This window comes from Megalops cyprinoides, chromosome 4, assembly GCF_013368585.1.
Source record: "Megalops cyprinoides isolate fMegCyp1 chromosome 4, fMegCyp1.pri, whole genome shotgun sequence".
NCBI lineage: Eukaryota > Metazoa > Chordata > Actinopteri > Elopiformes > Megalopidae > Megalops > Megalops cyprinoides.
The window spans coordinates 41,286,585-41,312,073 of NC_050586.1; the positions used below are offsets into that span (position 1 = coordinate 41,286,585).

The 25,489-nt window shown below is 42.2% G+C and overlaps 1 protein-coding gene across 2 annotated transcripts in view; it reads right to left on the minus strand.

Annotated features, from left to right (window-relative positions):
• The window catches only part of LOC118776773 (pikachurin), a 37,691-nt gene extending 15,836 nt beyond the window's left edge, over positions 1-21,855 (minus strand). Inside the window, exons 1-10 of one of the 2 annotated variants that reach the window (XM_036527316.1) lie at positions 21,358-21,855; positions 14,524-14,633; positions 9,867-9,953; positions 9,291-9,317; positions 8,988-9,105; positions 8,015-8,150; positions 3,490-3,660; positions 3,141-3,165; positions 750-795; positions 72-187 (exon numbers count right to left, since the gene is read on the minus strand). In XM_036527316.1, the coding sequence (XP_036383209.1) occupies positions 72-187; positions 750-795; positions 3,141-3,165; positions 3,490-3,660; positions 8,015-8,150; positions 8,988-9,105; positions 9,291-9,317; positions 9,867-9,953; positions 14,524-14,633; positions 21,358-21,454 (933 nt within the window). In that variant the 5' untranslated portion in view covers positions 21,455-21,855. The remainder of the gene's footprint in view (positions 1-71; positions 188-749; positions 796-3,140; positions 3,166-3,489; positions 3,661-8,014; positions 8,151-8,987; positions 9,106-9,290; positions 9,318-9,866; positions 9,954-14,523; positions 14,634-21,357) is intronic. The other variant, XM_036527317.1, reaches the window with a different exon arrangement.
• Between the last annotated feature and the right edge of the window lie 3,634 nt (positions 21,856-25,489).

The window sequence follows — 25,489 nt, forward strand, 5'->3', positions numbered from 1 at the left end:
ACAGGCTGAGGTGAGAAGTGTGCAGACTTCAAGGAGGGTTTCATCACAGTCGGTCGTAGCGAGTCACTGACCTCCTCAATGTAGATGTCATAGTCAGAGTCATCTACATCAAAGCTGTCGTCATCATAGATCTTAGAGCCTGTGATGTAGCGCTGGCCGTAGTTTCCACTCCCAGCCTCCTCGGCACCTGTGTATGTTGGGGGGGGGGGAGGTGGTGGGGGGGTTTAGCCACTGTTGAACAGCTGAACAGACTTATGGGGTATTTCATGATTTAATGAAGGGCTACACACACATGCAATGCCACATCCTATAATACTACAGTGTTACAACATGACACAGGAAAAAGTAAAAAGAAATCTCCAGAGCCATACCAGATAATATACACATTAAACATACATTAAACATCAGGAAATACACTACATGTAGATGTCATGTAGCATTTTACATATGATTATTGTATGAGGCAGGAAGTGTGGCTGGACATCTATTTAGCAACAAACTCCACAATGGATGATAAAGGCCTTTTGTGAATAACTGTCAGGATGATGTCTAGATATAGCAGTTTAAATATCTAGAGAGGCTGAATGACCGGATCCCACAGATACAGGGTGGAGGTAGTTGTATTAGAGGTAGGCAGAATGAATGGATGGATGAGCAGCAGACACAAGGTAGGACATGGGTAGATGATGTGGTTCATGGTTTTCTCTGATGCCATGAGGGATGGATCCCAGCCCTAATCCTGCCTGTACCTTTCATTCTGTGTCTGTGCTGGTTCACCAGGTATTGGAAATTGTGCTCAGGGTTCAGGCCTGCCCAAGGGGGCAGAGACAAGGAACAGAGATTAGATCCTGCGTTCACGTCAGTCAAACAAGGTTGTAATTGACTGGACCAAATTGTTTCAGTTTTTGTAATCTATGTGTATCAGTCCCCTTCTTCATGACAAATTGAATGCAATGCAGTGACAAGCTCTGCCTACATAAATAACATCATAATTAAGCAGACCCAATTCCAGTGTCCTATATTTTATTGAATAATCTATCAATTCCAGATGTCCAATTCCAGGCTGCCTCAACTCAATGCATGTATATGTCCACTTGTGCATGTGGAGTATGTGCACATTTGTAGCGTAATTTCCTTGATCGGGGTAGAGTGGGCCTGGCCTCGCCCCCGGCCGTCCCCCCACCCTTTCTCTCCACAGGGGGTCTGGCCTGCTCCTAATCCTGTCTGATGTGGACAGGGAGTAACCCGATTTCACCCAGCGGAAAGAGGGGGGCATATGACGCAGGGGGCGGCCTCTCCATCCAAATGACCAAGGTTTAAGATGTTTAATTGAATTAGCCCGTTTTAACCCTTTGACAGCCGCAATGCGTGCGAGGGCCACTCTCAGCCCCCTGCCCCCCCTCCCGCCTCCACATGCTCCACAGTACCCCCATCACTCCCAACCTGCTCAGCGCAATGTGATTTCCTGCCTGTGCTGATTACATTTACATTTACATTTATTTATTTAGCAGACGCTTTTATCCAAAGCGACTTACAAAAGTGCATACAGTAAGTACAGCGACAGTACGGGGACAGGATGTGTACAGTTCCACAATGAGACAATTCTCAGCTGAGAGCAAGGTCTGTTTGAGGACACAGTACTATCAGATTTGTACAATTACAGCCTATAGGGCAACTAATACGATACACTTTCAAACGGCAAACTTCAAATTGGGATTGGTGGGATTACCTCCCACCAAGGCTTTGGGAAGACTACGGAAATAACATGCATCACTTGGCCTATAGTGGAGTGCTGCAGCAGCGTGGTGGATTATGGCAGCTAAGGGTATACGCCCGAAACCTTTGAGGTTGCCGGTTTTGCTCTCAGGTACAGCACTGCCGTGGTGCCCTTGCACAAGGTAACTAATTTGAACCACTTCAGCATGTACCCAACTGTACGTACAGACACCTGATTAATACCTGATAATGACGCCATTAATGGTTAGATGGTAAATTATCATATTTTTAATATGAGGACTTGTGTTCTCTCCAATGATTTTCACAGTAACAGAAGGGTGTTTCAAGGATGTTTGCTAAGTATGCTAAAAACACAGGCTAACACAATAGAGAGTTATGGCTCTCATCATTCCGTTGACAAATAATGAGCCATACAAGCAACACCACAGCTCTGGATTAATTGATTACATATGGCATATTTGTCTTAGCCGAAGATATTCTCTGAACAACTACAGCACATTATCTATTATCTATTATCTATTTCTAAAGCCTGAAGCAATTCAGGTTAAGTGCCTTGCTAAAGGGTACAATAGCATTAGACCACCTGGGAGCTAAAACAGCAACCTCTGGGTTATGAGTCCCACAGTACATCACACTGCTGCTTGGAAAGGCATAGGTCTGCAAAGGAGGAGGGTTCAGGTCAGGGGTACAGTGTATGGTCGCTGTTAAATGTACAAGGCAATTTCTAAGCAACATATTTTTCATGTTATACATCCCAAATAGGGCAGTGGTGTTTATTAACTTCAAAAAAATTTCCTGTACAAAAATTGCAGTGTCTTAAATCCACAAAAGAACTGCAGGCAGCGTATACATATACTGAACACACCTACACTGGTTTCAGGATACATTATGTGATGATGCCACAAAGTTTCTGAATTTTATTATGGGCAGCAGTGTGGTTCAGTGGTAGGGAATATAGCGGGTTACCCAAAGGTTGCTGGTTTGATTCTTGGTTGGGTCATTGCATCTTTGGACAAGGTCTTCAACTCAAATCAGCGAATATCAAATTGCCTTAGTAGATATCCAGCTGTGTAATTGTAAGCTATGTATATCTCCCTGGATATGAGCATCTGCTAAACAAATGTAATATAATTGGAAAACATGAGATGGAAAAGAAAGAAACTAAATCTTGAGCTCATCAAGTGACAACACTCAGAGGAAAAAAGCTGTCTCCAGAGTTTACTCTCATGCGCTTTTATGAAACGCTCCGGTCATAAACAGCAGGATGTGGGCAATCTATTTAGTCAGAGCGCAGCTCGGTGTCAGCGCTGTTACTGTTATTGGAGGAAAATCCTTTTACCTAAACAAGCTCATCAAAACAAACATGCTCCCACGCATGCACGCGCACACAGGAACTTATGCGCGCCCTCCCACACACATGTTCGGAAACTAATCGAACGTGTCGCCTTCGGCTGTGAAAGGAAATCAAACCAAACTGGCTCGGTTCAGCACAATTCACGTCACTTCAGTGGGACTCTTTTAGGCTCTGGTAAGGAACATGACACAGTGCAGTGTAATGCCTTCATCCGGTGTCATGTTTCATTTTGGCTCTCGCTGGCATTCTTGTTCTGTCTGGGACTCCCACAACAACACTTCACAAAGCTAAGCCCACTGCATCTAAACACTGTCCCCAGTTGAAAACAAACTCATCTTCATTGTCATTGTTAAACACACACACACACACACACACACACACACACAGAAGCAGGACACTCACTGAGGGTCCGGACGGGGTTGTTGATGGCACTGGGTGGGCTCACTCCGTGGACATTAACAGCTCGAACCACAAACTGGTATTCTGTGTCCGGGATCAGACCTTTCAGTACCATGGAGTTTGTCTCAATTGGTTCCCTGATGTAGGTCCACTCTGTGTCCAGCTCTGGCCTAAAGAAAACCATTAAAATAGCATTTTACTGTGAAAATTCAGAGCGTGATATCTGGATATGAATGGCAGTGTGTCTCTGCCCATGCTTAGATCCAACAGTATTATCAGACTGCACTGTTCAAAAGCAGTGCTTGTGCCCTGTTTCCAATAATGTATCCAGTATGGGAGCTACTCCTTAGCCCTGGTCCAGTTGTGTTTTGATGGCTTTTCATGGGCTTGTCTGGGAGGCTTATGGGGGAATGAATGCTTGTGCAGGATAAAATAATGGGCCAAAAGGCTGATGAACAAAAAGTACTTGTTCGTATTTCCACTGGTGGACAGTACTATGTGTGTGCCCTCTCTGCAGGACCTGATGCAAACTGATGGTCTGTTTTGTTTAAAACAAATTTAAAACACCACCATGCCACGCTTGGAAAACCCCAGGCTCCAGCACCAGACTGGCATTACATCAGAAAACAAGTGGACCTAGGCTCACAAGGTTATGTGTCCAAGCCTCGGAGTGTAAAAATAATATTCTAATTCACAGGGTAAGAATGACAGACAGCTGAGTACAGGGTAAGAGCAGATGACCAATACAATGTAATCCACAATCCCCTTGCAAGGCCTAAGTACTACTCTGCTCATATATCGTAACACTGTCTCATAAGCAGTGGAGTCCTGTTCATGAGTCAGCTGGCATACACAGGAACCAGGTGAACTGCACAGAGAGAAGGGCAGAGGTGGCTGGCACCCCCCCAGAGCAACCTAGGCCAGAGAGTGGAGCCTGGCATTGCAGGTGCCAAACTGCTGAACGCTCTGCCCAGCAAGTGGAGCTCAGCCATCATCCAAGGCACTCTGGTCCTGCAAGGGGCAAGGCAAGGGGACACAGTGGGCGAGGCAGGGGAAACTGTGGGTGCATACATCAAAGACAGCTCTGCCCCTGTCCTTTGTAGCAAGACGGCGTGGGCTGTGTGCGTGTGTGCGTGTGTGTGTGTGTGTGTGTGTGCGCGCGCGTTTGTGTAGCGGTGAGGGTGTGGGGTGAGGTGAAGGATTTTCAGGACTTCAGCGCAGCTTCAAAGGCGGTCTTGGAGCAGGGAGCGTTGCTAGGCATTGCATCATACACCTGCGTACTGGCTTTCTTCCATTCCATCCTGCCTCAAGTTCAACTGCTTTACAAAAGGGTTCAAATTGCTCTCTGTCGTCACTATGAGAGTCAGCGGGGGGAAAAGCCTGAATGAACTTCAAATTGAGTGTATTATGCAGAATTGCTTTGATTTTATTTTTTTATCCCTGACCACTCTGTGCGGAAGCTTGCTGTTCTGCACATTGTGTTTGCTTTGCTCAGCATGCTGAGCCTTGTGTCCAGACCCACTCCGGTGTGTGACTCACATGGGGGGAAGAGGATGACTGCAGTCTGCAGGAGACAGGCTCCACACCGCTCAGCGCACAACTAACAGATTAGCGCTACGTTCTCCTCCTTCATGTGGAGCTTGAGAAAGGGCTGGCTGTGCCCAGGGGAGTTAAGGGATCAGGGTTCAGGGGTGAGAGGTCAGGGTTGAGGATTTAGGGACTCAGTTTAGAGTCAGTTAGCTTGGCTGCAGGAACATAAACAACAGATATCTGACACATTGGATGAATCCAATTTTAAATCTTAACATTACACTATCATTTTGATACAACAAATGTTAGCAGTGAGCAAAATGATCATTTCACAGTTTCTTTTGAATGGATATCTGATGAAAAAAAAAAACTGGATCTTCCCAGAACTTCTTCTATATTCCCACATTTCTGTAAGCTAGGCCCTGGTTGAAAATTTAGAAGTCATATTAAGCACTATGAATCAAACAGAAACAGTTAAACAACAACAAACAAATCTATTTCTAAATTATGTTTCCGATGTATGTTTCCCATGTCTCCTCAGTCTCCTTACAGAACATTGTTTGCAAGGCAGTAAACAGTACCACAATACAGGGCATTATCTCTTGATCTCAATAACTGAAGGGCCTGGTAGAGCCCTAACCAGTATAAGCAAGATCACTGGTGCCCCTTTTCATGGGTGAAAACACAGGCTATGAGACAACGTGTCTCCATGATAACACACACAATGGAACACATTCTTTATCACAGGGGTCAAGGGTCAAGTGGGCGTGGAGACAGGGTTTCCCTCTTACACATTCAGAGTGTGTGGTCCCCAGAATTGTGGGGGGGTGGGGGGGGGGGGGCACATTTTTGGCTTTCAGTTGCATTCTATGGCTGACAGCTTTAGACAAGTTTCTGCTGGACAATAAAAAAATGACTTCTCATCACATCATTAACATTCCCTTTTGTGGTCAGACATGTGGGAGACTGCACTGTTCTATAAATGCATTGACTCCTAGGGCTACTTCAACACATCCAGTTCACTGAGATAAAGATTATTTGCACATGCTCTCTGACCAGCAGAGGGGTGCAACCCAGACACCAGCCCCGCCCCTATAATCAGCTCTACAACAGAGTAACTGCACAGTGTGCAGATTGGTGGAGTAAGACAGGGGGTTTTCCCATCCTCTTACCACAGCCACTATCAAAGAGATGGATTATGGGAATAGGCTTGTCCATCAAGGGATTTCATACGGCCTGGAGTTTGTATTTCAGACCTGAGGTCCACGGTGCACAAACAGATGTGGCTCTCATACCTAACATGACAGATGTGTAATGCTAACATAAGACCATGAGTCCATATGCTATAATCCATTAAAACAACCTGTACTGTAGCTCTTGATCCACGATTGAAAAGCACTCAAGAAGTGACTGAAACTGATTGCTTCTGTTTCCTTGCTCACTGCTCACTGCTCCTTGCTCACTCATTGTGAACTGTGAATCCCTGTGTCTCCACCCAGGCTTGCCAACAATGCCTCTTCAGATAAACAGTGGCTTTATAGAGCTTTCAGCTCTCCAAATATCCAACAGGACTGTTCTTTCTCCCCATGTCAGCCTGGAGAGAAACATGCGTTTTCAATTACCCTCGCCTTTGAACTTGGCCCGCCTGCGCTGGTTTGAACTTTCCATCATCCGCAGTCCCCACCACACGCAAGCCGATTGGTTGTGTTTATGGCCGTGCAATCGAGCCACCCGTGCTCGTCTCCGGTCCGTGCCCACTGCTCTCTCTCTGTCCCCATCCCTAAACCCCCCTCTTTGTAAACACAAATGATTAAGGAAGGGAAACAGAGCCTTTGAACCCCCTGATCTGGAGCAGTTATCACCGCTCAGTGGGCAGGGCTGTGGCAGTGACCGTTTACAGGAACATAAAGAGACAGGATGTGACCTGAAGCTTTCTGATTCGCGCTCATGCTTTGTAGAAACTGTCTCTATGATGACGTCCTAACAGCGAGCCATTGTGAGCTATATGTGCAGCAGTGCCGACCAGAGGAGTTCTCGTTCTGCGAGTACTCGTTCTGGACATTGCATCTCTGGGTCTGAATCAGGGTCACTCATCTCCAGTCCTTGGTTGGCACAACCCAACAGGATTTCAACATCTCTGCAAGGCCCTAATGCTCTCAAAACAAGAAAGGGAGGCTATATTGAAACAATCAAGAAAATAATGAGTAAAATAAGGTCATAACATGCATGACTGTAATGAAAAACTAGCTCATGGAGTAGGGCTAAATTGCAAGGGTCTATGACAGTAGTGAGAGACAGGACCCAGTCAAATATATTGAGATTATCCATGGAAATGTACGGGATGGCAAAGAAATTTTTCAGTTTCAACCCAATTGATTATTCTTGATTTTAAATGTAATGTTGCACTTAATACACATCAGCCTGTGTGACAGGTATGGCCCTTTGCCATGTGATTAAGTTTAAGCCCATACACATGTTCTTACTTTTGTATCTTTTGTTTTTCCTGATCAGTTTTCCCCAGTTGCTGTTATTACCATGATCAAACCCTCCAGTTGAGCTTGTCTGTCTTACAAAACCAGCTGTTTAAATAGACTAATGGCACGCAATAGAGCTGAAAACCAATAGTATTCTCATAAAAGTACTTCTTGTAAAAAGTTCAGCTTAAGCCCAAACCAGGTGCAGTGTACTGTATTTAATTTGTCTAACAGGGGTCAGATGTCATGGCCTGTGTGTATCTTCATGATGTCTAACCTCTTTTGCATCAATGTCTGCTCGTGGGCTTCATATACCGCACAGCTGTCAGCTGTGGCAATGACTTAGGCAAGGGTCATTTAGTGATATACAATCGGACAAAATAGCTTTTCCTTTGGGTGATGTGGTCACCACCCTCAAAAACCTTTTCAGTCAGAGCAACTACATTGTATTCCCTGGCTGATGCAGAAATAGAGAGACCCACAGAGCAGAACCAAAGAGTCCATGCAAGGACCCTCTCACCTTATGTAAGCCACCAAGAAGTGCAGAATCTGTGAACTTCCCTCACTCTCCCCCTGTTTCCACGACAATGCGAGTTCTGTGTCCGAAACCACTTTCACCCCAGGCTGTGTCGGGGGAGATGGGGGCATGCACATTTCTGTCAGGGAGCAAGAGAGGAAGGAGAAAAGGTTAGACTCTCCGCTCTTATCAAGATAAAAGCGTGACTCACCCACTCACGCTGACATTGTCAACATTTTGGGGCCAAGTCTGATGATAAAATTCCATTTTTCAAATTCAAATATCTCCAACGCTTCCACAGATACATGGCTGTCTATTTAGTTGTTTTCTGTTTTACTAAATGTTTGTAATACCTGTTTGTTTATTTATGTATTTTTTGAGGAGAACAAATAATAAGGATTCATACTTTCATTTCACTTCCAACTCGTTTTCTGTTTAAACTTAAGACTAAATGCATTTGTAATTTTACTATTACTACTTTAATATCCATTTGAATCTAATACATTTAAGCCTTGCCAGCTGCACAGTTCCCCTTACAGTCCATAGAACATGATATTTATAAATTTGGTGAATACATGGCATTAGCTTTTTCCTTCTAAATCAGTGTCAAGCATATATATAATCACAGATACTGCACTATCTGTGATTATATATTGACTGCACACAAGCAGAAATGTGGAGTGTTAGCACTGTAAATCCACCTTATCTTGTACTACTGAGGCTTCATACTGTTTTCAACAGTAAGTACTGATACCCTCCCATCAGTCATATCAAACCTATTCCCCTTCACAGTCAGATGAAAACCAGATTTTATCATTTTACTACCCAATATGGATCTTGCATAATGGATCTGCAGATGGTCATTTGGTTCAATGTGATTTTGTATTTTGCACCTGTGTGATGCACCTTCTTTGTAGGGGAGTTACAAAGCTGTGGCACTATGGGACTACAGAAAGATAACAGCACACAGACCCACCGTGTGGGGCGGTGCTGACGTCCCGTGGCATGCTGGGTCGCCCCTCACCCGCCCACCCATACGCTCCAACACTGACCCGGTACTGGGTGGCCACCCTCAGGTTCCCAATCTCCACATCCTAACAGACCAGCCAGGGCCAATCAGAAGCACCGATACCACACACAAACATCGTTAAAACACACAAACAGCGTTACTGTTAGGATTTAGGGTTTTCATTTTCTGACAGTTTTATCACATCCACTTTTTGTAATGTTCGTTAATCATGAGAAAAATAAACAGTAAATTTTTTAGTTTGGCACTTACAAAGCTTGCTTGTCCATCCACCTGCCCCTGAGAGTAAGCAAAAGAAAACAGGGTGTCAGTGCTGTATTTATTTTCCTCAATTTGGTTTTTGAGCACACCAAAATACCAATCAGGCAAACACCTGAAAATCTTAAATGTCACTTTGGCAACAAATCAAACTGAAGACTTTTTTGTCTCACTTAAAATGGGCTTCTTCATGTTGACAAAGTATTACGGGTTACATATCAACCTTATTCACGCAAAGGAAATGTGACTTTGAAAGAAAGCAGAGAGTTGTTATTTTCAGCTTAAATTTGAAAAAAATTATATGAAACTACGCAAACTAGATGTGGTTTGGATTTTCCATACACTCTAAAGACCTCCTCAGCACAAAATCAAAGTCCTTGAGAAAAACACACCAAATCTTACCATCAGTGAAACTCTCCTTCAAATATTCATTGTGTTACATTTTTTAAAAGTAAGATCCTATTCCGATGATAATTACGACAGTGTTGAACAAGATCATTGTCTGATTCATGTTATTTCAAAATCCTGTAGTTTTTCTTATGCTCTGTGTAACAGGAGGATGGGACTCACAGTGGTCAGACTGTCCAGACTGAGGGGCACATCCAATGTCACTGCTGTGCTTGCTGGTCGACCGTTCCTCACCTCTGTGTAGAATATCTACATACACACATAACCACACACACACACACACACACACACACAAAGTTCATTGGGTGTGTCCTCTCTTTCTTTACTGTCTGGGGTGGAAAATAACTGACTGAATCATAATCTCTAAAGCCCTTTTCTTTTTGGCATAGGAATTGGACTGGCCATACATGGCTCTGGCATTGTGTCAGAGGGACAGAGCATCACACTGGGTCAGTGCACATCACCTGCTAGCTCAGGTTGCTTATATAATTCCCTAGTATGAATACATTTACACATACTGACAGTTTAGACGAATGAAGCATCTCAATCCACTCTCACACCTGTACTTAAGCTGTAGCTTGCTCCGCAGTTAATTACATAAATTTTTGATTGTTTACTAAGAAGGGGTGAGAGAATGGAAAATTATATGCCATGGGCTGCTGTTACCACAGTGGACAGAGTACAGCTGTTACGCAGCAACGGCCTGGTGTGATCTGCACAGAGGGGCCAAATCTGAGCTCCACCTTCACAAAAAAAAGAAAGGTGCAAGAGACCCTCCCGTCCTTTCAAAAACAATCCATTCTGATCTATCTTGGCCTCAGAGAAGAACACCTTGTGCCACTTTTAAAAGGTTAAAAACAAATGCTCTTTTAAGGACACTGTCTGTCCTGTCATGGACTCAGCCAACACAGCACTGTCTTTTGAAACAATCTTTAAGCTTGACCGTTGTTCTGCAACGGCAGATATCAAGTATTTTTCGCCAGTGAAGCTGCAGTATTAATAGAACTGCCATGGTGCTAACACGCCCACACGCACAACTATGTCCCCCTGAGTGAATCCTCTTTCTCACGGAAAGAAAAAGTAAGTGGGGCAGGTTTCAGTCTGGGGCAGAGGCTTAGTATGTCTGGGTCTGGCAAGGTGATGGGCATGAGAGGAACCGTTCCTCACCATGGCGACTGCTCATCGTTGTGGCTGCCACCCAGCACAGTCTTTTGGGCTTCCCCTCTTCTTTCTCCCCTTAACTGTGTTGTTCACTTTCCCTCTTTATTGAGCCAAAGGGGATACTTATTCTCCAAGTTGATCAGCACTAAAGTAGTCTTGTGACATCAGCACTGACGTCCTGCCCATCATTCTCTTTAAATAGTTTCCTCAAACGCTTCAATTTGCACTGCACTTTGACTGCATTAGTCACGTGTTGAGAATCACATTCCACTTGTCCGCACAGGACAGCACTCTACAGTCTGTAGTGTTTAATTAAGCAAGCTATCGACTTGACCTCTTGCCTTGACCCATTTTATTAGAATGAATTTGTTTAATGAAAACCAAAAAAGAAACACTCACTGACAAAAATAGTGCAGTCAGAAAAAGCAGGTATGAGACAGAGGAGGCTACACATCACTAGGATTTGTTTAATCTCTCCAACTGTTTTTCTTATACATGTAACCCACTTCTACATTCATATGTCTGTTGCTCTCTTGAATGTATATGCATGGTAATTTATGATGCAGAACTGTGACAAAACTATTAAAGTGCTTCCGACAACATGTCTAAGACAGTACAGCTAACCACAGTGCGAAAATAGTACAGCATATTACAATATACAAAATCATATAGGAGCATGCCAAACATTACAGTAAAATCTTGTTTCTGACAGGATAAACGAATGCCTATAACGAATCTACCCCTATAATCTTCTTAGTAGTGACATATGGTCCCCACCAGGAAACATAATGTGGAACTGATTAATATTAAACCCTCTTCCAAACACAACACATCCTCAGCATCTTCCCTTTCTGCAGGAAATAGGCAGTCATCAGGACATGGCTGCGTGACTCATAATCAGGAGACAAACACACACCTGAATTTACGGCCCTGGACAGCATCCTCTGGCTTGGTGATCTGAAACGTGCTCAAGGAAGATGAACGCAATCATAGACCCCCCACCTCAATAATCTCGCAGGCCTCTGAAATTTTAGGTGGAAAACTTCCACTTAAAACACCTAGCCAAACAATGTAGGAGAGATCAGGAGGCAGACAACAGCAAGGATTCTGGATTACAGATCTAGTAGCAATCAGTTTCTGCTCTCTTTTACTAGCTTTTACAGCCAACTGAACCAAGCCAACTGCCTCACTGCTTTGGTGCCCCAGCGAGTCTCACAGCTGGCCCTCTGTCTGCTCCTGTGAACTCGAACACAATCTTCTGCTCTGCGCAGCTTGTGGCCCTGCCATGGATATTGGACTCCACGGTGCCTTTTTTTAAAGCCGTGGCATGGAATATGAACCTTAACAATAGTCCCACGCCAGCTTCCTGCATCTCAGACATCAGAGGCAGACGCAGTCTAGAATGCCGGGCTGCCTTCTGAGGATTCCCCGAGAAGCACACGCTTATTTTCTTTGGCGGGTGTGTCCGCTGAGCGACTTTACAGACGGCTTAGATGTCTCTCTGCTCATGCAAACATGCAGCCAGAGTTCATTTTTCACTTCACTGATACTTTTTTACTATTCTCATAGAAGGATTAAAAAAGAGAAGTTTCTTCAGTGTTTGTCTTCAGTTCCTGGCCAATGACCAATGACTGGCTCTGAACACTACCTTAGAGAATATGTTCAGTACAGTGGAAGCCATTTTCTTGAACTTTTATACTTTAAAGTTCAGTAAATAAGACCTAGCTCGACTGTTCTTCATCTCCCCACGATATTATGGACATATCGTGTTCTGAAATATTTCCACCACAAACCTTACATGTAAAGTATAAAGCATTAGATTTTCACACTTTAAAGACATGTTTTATTCTCTTTCCATCACACCATTAAATCCACCTGGACGTGGTTCAGCCATGGCAGGGGCCTCTGCCTTCTGCCCCTTGTTTTGGAATTAAAAGTGAAGATAAAGCAGCAGTCAGAGCGAGCTGAAAACAATGCATGCTCTTCTCCAGACAGTCTCTCAGGCAGTACCTCTCCTGGGAGATGCGCGCGAGAGGTAAATGATCTGAAACTAAAGAGTTCACTAAGGTGTCTGGCATACTGAAGGCGTCTCATTAATTTACCCAGTTCCTTGAAGCCACAAGGGCCTTTTAAAATATTCTGCCGCAACGTGTTTTGGTTTCTGCGAGTTAAAACAAAATCCAAAGCAAATGCATAAAGTCAGAACACCGGAAACATGGTAAACTCAGCTGGCATTGTCCCAGATTCAAGGCAGATTACCCTAAAGGCAGTTCCCTTCTCTTTTCACTTTTCTTATTTAAAATGAATAAAAATGTTTGCCTCTGTCAGCCTTTGCTGAAAACCGTAACCATCGACTAGTGTTGCGAGCGTTATGCAAAGTTACGAGCATGTGAACCAAACCATTAAATGACAAACAGTCTGGGAAAAAACACATGGGTTTTTGGGTAAAGGCATGCCTTTTTTGGAACTTTGATTCATAGCAGCTTTAATAAATCATTGTTTATTAGGACAGAAGATGGAAAATGTCCACTGCTTGTATGAGTTTCAGATGAGAGGCTCAGTCTGTATTGTTCCTGCCCTGCCATCTCCCTTTTTATGTTGGGAATTATACATCCCTCCATTCACAGGGGTACATTTTCTCTCCTGGGTGGGGGGGCAGGGTATTGCAGTGATACTCTCAGGCTTATGAAAAAAATGTAACTGTTTCCCCCCTAAAACTGCACCCAAACACAGGTCATTAATCCATCATAATCCTGTCATAAAACATACACAGGGATTTTGATGGAAAAAAAGAGAAACAGGCCCTAAATCCTTCAGGTGTCATAAAGCACATTTGTGGAAATATCATGCCCATAGTGGTGTTAATATTGCTTTATGAGGGCCTTAGAAAGGTACACTTAATGCAGTCATGCCACATCTCACATATTTGGGTATGAAGCACATGCATTTAAGCACTGCCCCCCTCTCAACCACAGTCTCATACATTTAGTAAATGCATACAAAGCTGGGAATGGTACCAAAACTTGGTTGCAACAGTAGCTTTGTTGTGATTACCCATTGCTGTCATTTTTAACCTAGAAAACATGCGATACTTAAAAAAATGTAACTCAGGCATTGTACATATTTTGTTCAGTGACTGGTCTCCACTGCTGGAGTTTTGACATGACCAACTCAATATTGCACACCTTCGGTGGAGTTTTTAAAATCTATTGTTATCTGCATCCACTTGTTAAACAACTGTTAGCTATATATGACAGTAACTAATGTATTCTCTTGTAGTTATTTGTATGTGCATTAATTTATAGTCACTGAAAGTAATTTTATCATTTTATTGGGTGTCTCAGAGAAGTAAAAGCTGCAACTGTTCTAGCACAGTGTGATATTTCACTTAAGCTCTCTGTTTGGAGACATTTTCCCCAAAAGGAATACAGAAATAAATTAGATCATAATTTTATGATAAATAACAAATAAATATTGCATTACAAATATGTACTAATATTTCAAGAAATATTATAATTGTTTGATTTGTGCATTTCCCTCCACTATATTTTCAGTTTTTTAGTTGAGTGCTGGTACCTTGGGAGCAAACCTCTCAAACTGACCCCATGAGTCACCCCTTCCTGGCCCGGGTGACCGCCCGCGGCTCTGATTGCCATACCTTGTACCCAGTGATGGTGCTGACGTGGCGGCGGGGCATGCGCCACCGGACACTGAAGGCCGTGCAGTTCACTGTCTCCAGCTGGATGTCCAGGGGCGGACTGAGGCGCTCTGCAACACCAGGGGACAACAAGCACACTTCAGATGCGTCCATCAAGCGAGGTGGGTCGGCCGCGTAACGGCTGACAGCTTGCTTTTTTGCAAAACATCAGCCCGTGACAAATGCAACAGCATGCGAAAATAAATCGGAGAAGCTCACAGTCAAACACAAAACACTGTATTGATTCCCACTTGCTTTCATGAGGCTGTTTTAATTACAGACTATCACTCAATTTTGTTATTGTGCAATGTCATGTAACTAGACGTCACATTGCTTCCCAAAACAACAAACAAAAAAATAAAAACATGAAGGATCAGAACACATAAGCTTGTGACACATACAACGCATCAGTGGCTACAATGACAACACAAACTTTGTCTTACTCCCTGTCTCTGAGTGAATCCAAGCAGTGCTGGCTTATTTTGCTGGAGGATGACACTTAGTGCACTTGTCGTGTCATTATCCTCAGAGTCTGGCTCTTCTCTTTATCCTTTTCTCTACTCTTGTTCCCACAGATAATGGGCATTTTGCCTTTTTTTTCGACAACAGCTTTTCTAACCCCGCCAGACTCTTGCCTGCGTTGTCTTGTGAGGGAAGAGTGGAGGCCGAGCAGATAATCCCTGCTGTGTGAGACTGCTCTGAACCCCTGCCTTTGCTGCTGGTTGTTGCCTAACAGTGCAGTCCTGGTGTGAATCCCTCGGGTGACTTCACTGTTCTCAAACTCACTCAGCAGACTTCAGAACTCCACAGCAACTTGTGTAATACACTGATGACCCTGTATAAAAGCTGGGGTGGGTTGCAGCAGCGAAGGGAAGGTGGTGGGGATGTCCTACCGCCAGGGTCGTGGGTCAATTGGGAGGCTACCCGTAAAAGCACTGTTCAAATCAAAGCTTTGCGTGCAGGCTCTGCAGTGCTTACTAACCATGGCTGGCTGTGGTCCAGATGTCCTGGGGAGTTGGGGTCTGCAGGTAGGCCGTAATAGTGATAGGTGCTGGGAGCAATGAGGCAGCCAAAGTGAAATTAGCAAGCAACAGTGGCATTCAGAAACACACACATATTCACTTGTACCGAACTGCGTAGCAGCTCCCCTTTGACACATGGTTGCATGGGGTTTAGTAAGTAGGTCACAAGGGTATGGTGGTAATAACACTTACTTACAGACAAATCTGTACAATAAAGAAACTATGTAAACCACTGCCTGTTGTAGCAGTATTTATTGAGATAAATATCAGGTTTCATGTGTCACTAAATAATATTCTTAGTGTATGGCAGCTGATGCCTGTGTTTGATAGTCTGATAGAGATTTTATAGGCTTTGGGATGAATTGTTTGTCTTGACTATTACTGTATAATACTCACAAGAAACACCCAATTTAAATGAATCCCAGAGAAACAGGGATGCTTTATTTAAGTGGATAGAAAATGATGATCGTGGTCTGAAGACACAGAGGAATGACAACCACTGAAGCTGCACTTGACCAAAATCAAAATCAATTATACTCTCTCACCAGTGATTATCCATAAATGAAGATAAATGATAAAAGAAAGCTGTTGCACATGTTTCTTTCCCCCCTCATCATAACATGCATTAATTCCCCTGACAAAAGGATGTCCAGTATGACATCTCACTTAGCTGTTCTTTTATGTCTTTGTATGTAAATAAATATATATACTAAATATATAATGTTATTAACATTATACATGTGCTTATGCCTATATTTCTTTCTTTCTCTTTCTGTACATTCTTCCCTGGGATTTAGCCATTACACAAACCCAGATATGGGTCCCTAACTTTTATACATCCTGCAGTTTCTGCACCTAAACATATGCTATGCGTTTTTCCCCTAAAATTTAACATTTTATGAAAATTGCATTAATTGTCAACATTTTCCATGTATAAAGTAGTGACAACATTTATACAGTAGATTTTTCATCGTCTGGCAGTCTCCCAAACAAAAATATGGTGGTAGCCAGAAAATGCACACAGAATTGTTACTGTGTGCAGGTCAGTGATATGGCAGTGAAACAGGAATATGACTGGAGGAGAAGCATATTTCCAAGGATTTGGCTCCACACTGAATTGGACTGGTGTCACTTTTTTCTTTCACAAAGATCTCATTTTCAAATTACAGTGCCCCTTACTGTGGGCAGACCAGACCTTTGAAGTTGATAATAATGCTATAGCATTAAGTTAGTAACACGGAGCTACTTTTAAGTAATTAAAGACAAGCTTATGTCAACACATTGTTTTTCTAGCAGACATAGACCAACATTAAAAAAATAATCTACACAGTGTTTGTTATATTTTGGGGTATACATGATATTGTGATATTACAATCTCTGCAGTACTATCATAAGGATTGTTAAATGTCTGTTTCATATATGTTCAAATGTCTGAACCCAGAGGACTTTATGGTCACACAATGAAGACAGAGCTTTGTGGTACTTAATGAAATTATTTCAGCTGTGCTCTTTACAATCTATTCAAGCCAGAGTAGCTCCAACAAAACAAACAAATCAAACACCAACACCACATCAATTCAAATAACCCTCCCAAAAATCTTGTGTCATCACTGCAAAGAATAGATGACAAACAAGATCATTTCAAAGTTCTCAAGTGCCACCAAGCTCCTTCTTTACATGATGTGATTTGTACGGACAATTCCTAGTCCTTCTCATTTCCACAATGTCAAAAAGAGGGACTTTCAAGCACAATACACAGGAACAAACGTGACTGTCCCAGAGAGACATCAGAACATTACACACGCATTCTTGTAACAGCTCTGCTCTGACCTCTGACTTTTCGACAAATGTCTTGCTCTGAAAAATGGAAGTCGTGGATGATGGAAGATGTCAAAAGTCAAAAAGAGCACTACAGTTGAATGACAGAGATGGGACCATGCCCCCTAAACTGCACAGCCTTAATAACGTGTTGCTTCAAACCACAGAGAGGTGGCAGACGCAACCTAAACAGTCTGTTTCTATGGTTCAGCTGAGATGGAAATATTCAAGCAAATGCAGGCATATGAATGCAATGTAATGTAATACTGTAATACTTCTCCAAATATATAAATCAAAGATAAAGTCATAATAATCTTTCAATGACAGTTTTATTAGCACCTTGAGAGAGAGAGAGAATAGTATTGGGAGAGATTGTACTGAAAGATTGGCAGACCAGACTCAATTTTATATTAAGTCACATGCAATACAAGTGTTAAAAGAACATGGAGACAAAGCTGCACACATTCCTTCACCTTTTGGAAATTTGCTGTGGTGATGAAGCAGCATATTTTTCAATGTCAACTTAATGCTGGTGCTGAAGCACTTACAACCACAGCTACAAGCAACCTAATCGCTACTGGGCAAAGGTAATGTCCACTGACCCTGTAGAAGTGATATGAAGCATTAAGACACATGACAGCAAAGGAAAAGTCTTTGAAAGGCTTTGGTTTTGAGACACATGAGACACTCCTTGCTTGGCTTAACCCAGCACCTATGCAGTTAACATAAGCAGACACAAGTTCAAACTACAAACACAGTATGGCACAGAAGTAGTCAGTTTTGTGGGTTCCATTAGTGTGACATAAAATCTTAAAAAAAACAAATGTGTGGAAAAAACAAATACTCACTGCTGAGAGACAACGGAAATTATGTTTTGAGAAATGGTCTCACAACAGCATCATTTCAGAGGACAAAAGAATGTGGTACATTGGCTGGACCAATGACATTGGGTATTCACTAACCATGTCCAAACTGTGTACAGTCACCACAGACCACATTAAAAATCACAATAATTCCAATGAAAAATCCATTTTCCAGGACTTCCATGCTAGCATTTTTTGAGTTCGCAATGACAGGTAGACAAGCAATCATCTCACAGTGCTGAGTAATTACCCTAAATTTACAAGGCAGTAAATTTTATACCATTTATAAATCCATTTGCTCTGAAAGCCCTCCAGATTGTACATGAACCATGGTGCAGGACAGACAAATGCAGCATAGCATTCTACAGTTAAAAGTCACTGCACATAGCCCACTAACAAACAGAACATTTTGTGATTTGAGATGAATTGAGTACTTTTCTGAACTGAACAGTACAATGTGGGCAATTCCACTACTTTGTGTAACCGCCTATTTGAACTGCTGCTCCACTGTCCCTCAGGGGAGCAGGGAACTGCTTTTTAAGATTAATTTAGTGCTTTGATCAATACACTGTTCCAGGACCCAAAAAACTTTTCTCCTGGTACCATAAGGGTATTGGAATCCCTCCTCATTAGTGTAAGGTTCCACCTCTCACCTGTCAATGCCATTCATCAGAGTTGTGGCACTTCAGACAGCAAGTAGTTAGCTAATCAGCTCTATTGAATCAAACAAAACATCATCCAAATAAAAAATCACAAGCATGTAAAAAATACTAAATGCGCATTTGCTAGTTCTGAAGTAAACTGCAACTTCCTTCACCTTCCTTCTACTACAGACTACAAGAACCACCCCCTAACGTAGGTGCAACACATGTGCATACTGAAGAAATAGAACAAGGCAATAAAGAGAGATTTGGTATGTGTGTACCTTATCGTAGTATCATACCATGAATGAGTTCCTGCCAGATAGCTATCCAGTATGACATCTCATTTAGCTATTCTTTCACATGTATACCATATGAATAAATATAAAATGTTACTAACATTATTGATTTGCAAATACCCAAATCACTGACCCAAATCCAGTCTTGGGTGTTTTTTGGGCACAGCTAAACTGCACACTGATTGGAAAGGCACACTGAACTTAGCTGAAGAAGATACAGCAGCAGCACAACTATACTTGTCATTCTGTATCAGCCCTGTATATACTCCGCATTTAAATTCATAAGATGAAGACATTCTCGACAGATAATTCTTGAGTGCACATGATAATGTGCTCAAAGATTTCAGTGCATGGCAGAATAGCTCACTTTAGAAGGCTCAGCTAGTGATTTAGAATGCTTTCAGTTAAAACTATAAGAGTGAAGATGACAGGAACTAAAGAGTGATTCTTCTGTCTTCAAGATGAGATACATCCTAGTCATCAGGATGGTTTTCGCAGTTGTGCTGTGCAGGTTTTGTGAAACAACCCATTGAAGTTTCTGCATAAAAAGTCATATTAAAGATAAAAGCAAGCAAAATTTCAATAAATATGCACCCTCCAACTGCTCATGACTTGTATTTCTCTCTTAGTTGTCAAATCACAGATCCCATTAGAAATAACTCCAAAATGACAGAGTGCAGGCTGGAATGACCTTGAATATGCAGATACACCCCTGCACCAGTTTAGTAGCTGTCACTCACAAACCAATTGACATACAAGCACTTTTAATGTTAGAGCACTATAATTCAGTTTGCTGAAATACACCCTTCTCTTAACTGGATTCTAATCATTCCCACACCACCATGCTTTAGTGGGCATTTAATGACCAGGGAATTATTTCAGCTACACAATCATGGCCTGACACTGAAAAAGAATTCAGTAATGGCTTATGTGGTCCACTATGTTTGACAGTTAATACATGTGCACACATGGCACATGAAGTGCACACATTCATTGTATGTGTGCTTCAGTGCATGGGAATATGTCATGCTTCACCATCAAGGTACCTTCTACTATTCCTGTCAAATGACCTGGAAAACAAGACCATTTGAACTTCTCCACTTCCAGAGAAAATGTACACTCTCTATTTGACTGATCATATGTTGCCCCCAGATAGTCTTCTTTCAGGTGACCCCCCCCCCCCCCCCCCCCCCCCAAAAAAAAATAAAAAAAAGCTACCATAGTTATGTAATAATTTAGAACGCATAAGGGGTGTTATACTGGAGTAACCTACAGCTGGTTCAATGTATTTGCAAAAATGACATCAGGATCAGATGCAGGAAATTTAATGATACAATCATAATTTTTTCAAATTCCAGCTGGGGAAACATACCCCCCAAACCCCCTAACTTTTTGTGGGGGGCAGGAGAGCCATTTATAAATGACCTTAGGTCCCAACGCCTACAAGGGAATGTTGACACCAAGGATTCAATGGCAGTGTGGAAGTGTAGAACACAGCCAATTAGTTCCAGAAACAAACACGCAACTGCATAATCAACCACTCTGATTTCCATATTGTGTGTGAACTGTTAATACATGCTGTAACCTTCCACTAGTCCCATACTGTTTACCAATAGGATGCAGATTTGGCTTTCTAGTCCATAGCAATAATGTGCCCAAAGTGGAAACATCCAAAGTGTGGTCGTCAACCATGACTAAATAACCCCATTTTTGTCAAAAACAGGCTTGTCAAAGTTAGGTTAATAACTTAAGTTTTGTAGCTGAGAAAATAGTTGTAATCGCAAGGTTCCCGCTGGCAGTATTAAAGTCACGATTCTTGACTGATAACAAACAACCATTCACGCAGAGGGTATTAGTCCAATTAGCCCCTGTTTGAACGGCAACACTGACTACATAGCTTTCTGTGAGAGAGAATTAAGGTAACGCAGTATGGACATGCACTTTTTACTTGAAAAACACACACACACACACGGGCACGCGCGCACACGCACACACACACGGATGTTCTTATTTATGATGTATTTGTATGTGTATACATGTTAGACCACATAGCTAGAATTACAGATATAGTCGCCAATGCAGTTGCTTTGACCCAGCAGTCAAATCAAGTGTCTGGTCGGTACAAACATACGCATAAATGTTGGCGACTTACCTGATTTTCTCACATTGGTCCTCCTTACACAGACAGAAAGTTCCACCACACAAATTATAACCAGCGAAACTAATATTGCGTTTCTTATGTTGCCCATGACTTGCCAAGTTCTCAAAGTTTAAAATGGCATAACTAGTCCAGAGTCGGTGAATGTGCCGCGTACTAATACTTGTAACAGTAAAAATACACAAATGAGTAGAATAATAATAATTTTTTTTAAAAAAAGTTGCGCAGGTGAGGGCAACCCGTTCTGTCCAGAGGTAGGAAAATCCCGCACAGCACCAGTATGTCTCTCTGGTAGTAAGTGGACGTTCCTTTTTTGCAGTCGGACGGGAGCTGAGGTTTGACACTGATGAGATTACAAGCTACTCGAGATCAGTAAGACACGCAGCCGAACGGGGACAGCTCCGGGAACAAAAGAAACGCTCGCACATGACAGCCGAGGCGTCCTTTACAAACCGCCCGAGCGAGTCCGCTAGACGCGTCGCAGATCGGGTGCGCTGCAGACGCACACTCCGCGCAGCAAGTTCTTTCGTTTCGTTTGATTTGAAAGTCCGTTAAATGCCAGGGAAGAAGAACAGAGAACAGGGGGACATTAGAGTTAAGAGGATAAAGGGAGCCTAATCCACCCAGATGGAGACTGGACAGCCACTCAGACATATATAGCAACACTACCAGGAGGTACTGAAAAGTAAATAAAAAATAATTAATTAGTGAACTGAATTAGTTAATTAATGGAAGCTTTTTGACTAAAAGAAATAAAATAGCATGCTATTTATGTAAGACATTGTCCAAAATGTAAACTGAAAAACAAGAATAGTGCTACAAATATCTAATAAAGTTAAATTAGCCTACATATTTGTTCCCTAAAAAAAAAACAAATAAACTGTCCTATATTTTGTTGTTCCTAACAATTCAATGATGTTGTACGAGCCACTGTTGTATTGTAAAGTTAAACAATAATTTGTGTAGAATTTCTGTGATTACAAAGGTAATACATCCTCGAGAGTATGTAAGTAGGTATTTGCAGTGTAAGGTGCCGACCAATTTAACCGACAGCGTACGGGCCAAACATTTCATCTACACGCCAGCAGGTGTCCCTGAATTCATACCTACCCACGTGCGATTTCCGCAACTTCGTTTAACCTTTTGCTAAGGTGAAACCTACCGTTTCATGTTATTATATTGGACATACATAAATTGTGCACACTACATAGGCATGTTTAAGTTTATGACGAGAAAGTGAGATGTTTATACGCCTCGATAACTTATACAAATGAATAGAGTTATATTTGCTGTCATTGTACAATAACGGAAATGCAAAATGCACTGCAAATAAACTAGTGTCGTTAACAAGATATACTTATCAGAAAAGAAAAAGAATTTAAACTTACAAACACTCTTATTTTGGTGCTCTTTTAACAGCTATAATAAAAAAAACTTGGTTTACCGTGTTACCCTCTTACAGGCAACTCCCTGATTTCAGAGCAATAGACCTTTTCAGGTAAATATATGTATAGATAATTGTCAGTTCTCTAAGGATGATTTCAGTCCCATTTCTGTGCAGATACTCCATTCTAACTCCAGAATTGAGTTTAACCTTACCATAAATCCCCAGGTTTATTCCCACCTCATGCGGTACAGCTAAGATGCTATGTTGTCGCAGGGTTGGCATCAGGGGGATGAGCAAGAGAATTACTGGAGTCTCCCGGGAACCAGAGCACCCCCATCGATGGCGTATCATTAGATTTATGGCACAATTAAATTCAACATATTCATTTGCTGGTTCATCTAGTATTCAATGAGGTTTGGTGTTCAGATGACTCCATATCATCAGGTTCTTGTTATCTCGATTCTCAAGCAATTATATTTATTTTGGAAATGAGTAATTGCTGTACCGATACACTATACCATTCAGTGCATATCGCAAATTGACCCCTTAAATGAAGTTTCCCTTGAATTAGATGGTTTTAATGAAATTCCCCAGCAGTTCCCCTCTGATTTAATTTTAGCCAGATAATTTTCAGATTCTCAAACTGCACTGTAGTGTCAGGTGATGAATCATGGGAAGATGGTCATGGGCACTGAGGCCTAGTTCAAGACAGGAAGCAATGCTCCTGCTGAAAGCAGGGCTTTATAAATATTAGAATGTACTAGACGGAAAGCATAAAGGAAAGACGACATACAGGTGGCAATTAAATCTTATTGTTTTGCTTTTTCTTAAAAATTAATTCCCAATACCTACCAGGGTGTATTGTTAGGTCTCAAAGTCTACAGATGGGCTTATTCATGTCTGAAGTTGGGTACCCCCTGGTTCGTGGCTTCCTCTTCTGCCTTAGGCCTGGTGCTGGCCCTCTACCAGTCCAAGATCAGATGCTGTCGTGCCAAGGTTGTCTTAGCCCTGCTCTGTGGAGATCTGTAAGTGACGTGCATGATTGGAAGGTTGCCAGCACTGCTTGCTACTGTATGCCTGGAAATGTTTTAGATTTTCTCAGATCAATGCTGCCAGGAGCATATGTCACTCAGGGTGCCCATTATACTGTCATTCTTGCATATTCTTACTGAAGCAAAGGGATACAGTGTTGTTATACTGGCTACCAGGCCGTAGATATTCCATTAATATTTTTTGTCACAAGTCTTCCCAGTGTTTCTCAGAGTTCCACTGTGACACCAGGCCATTTTTTGCTCAAATAGGTGGTTTCCGAAAATGTGACATTCACCATCAGCAAAGGTGGTGTTATGTAAGAGGTACCCTGCCACTCTACCGGGAGACAGGCAGTGATGCATCTGCATCCAAAGAGTCTCCTCTTTCACCTCCATTACATCTTTTCTGTGTCTTTCTGAGTTGCTCGCCGCAAGGGAACGGAAATGAGGATTCACAACAAGAAGTCAAAAGGAAATTGTTGAATTCATTACCCATAAGACTCTCTGCTGTTTCCTCTCTGAGGTTATTGGAGAAAATATTTGTATTCAGGAAACAGATATGGCTCTCCTGTTTTCTCATAAAAAACTTGGAAAGGGTAGCAGAATGAAAAAAAGACAAAAAACAAAACAAAACAAAAAAACACAGAAAGCCCATAATTTTGTCTGACTCCACTCAGCAACTGTTTATATTGGTCTATTTTCTGTTTACTCTACAGAGATTTTGTCTATGACATATGAATTGTGAATTGTTTGTGGAGCATGAAGAACTGCATGGAAAAAAATGTTTTTGTTTTTTATTTTTTCAACTCTGAGTTAAATTCCTCTCTGGGGTTCTGATACCTGGTGCATTAATAGACGTGAAAGTCTCATTCCATAAATTACTCCCCATTGTCTGTGATATATATTCCCCCTGAAAATTGTAAAGGCCAGTGAACACAGACTGTGAGAAAGACTTGCTTGTCTTGGACTGGGCTGGGGGGGAATGGGCAGTGGCCCACGGTCGCACACAAAGATTCAGAAGTGATTCCTGCAAATGAACACAGTGGAATAATCTTCCTGTCCGGCAAAAGGAAGAAAAGCCAGTGAGAGTCTGCTTGCGTCTGCAGCTGCTTGCGTCTGCCTAAGGAAAATTGCCTCTGCGTTTGTGATGCTTCTGTGAGCCAGGAACCGAGCTACCTGCTCAGGCCCACCGTGAGCTACTGCTGTGTGAGTCACATTCAGCTCGGTCCATTACACCCATCCATCCACTCCAAAGCCAACCAAGTACAGCAAATTACTCATTTTCCCGCTGCCAAACTCTGCACCTTTTTGTTCAGTGTTGTGTGACGTTGTTGCAGTGGTGTGATGCCCTTCAAACATACACATTCATTTTCTATTCCATTCCATGCATCCCAAATTTAGTTTGTTTAGGTGTGTTTATCCTTACTTGTGTTATTTGAGTTTGTGTTTTTTACAGAAGAACTTGGCTCAAGGCATGCGGTTTCAGAAGGACACAAAAACAGAGGAGGTGTTCCTCTGAGACTGCCCCCACAGCTTCGCAAAGGCATTACATCACCATTCTCACAGGACTGTCATACACAACTCACCCGCTACATCTTCAAATGTATTTTTTTTCCCTGTAGCAGTCAATGACTGGAGTGATTTGCTTCTCCTTGTGTAATATTATCCCGTTTGTCTAATCTATCTATTTGCATTAATCTACCATGCC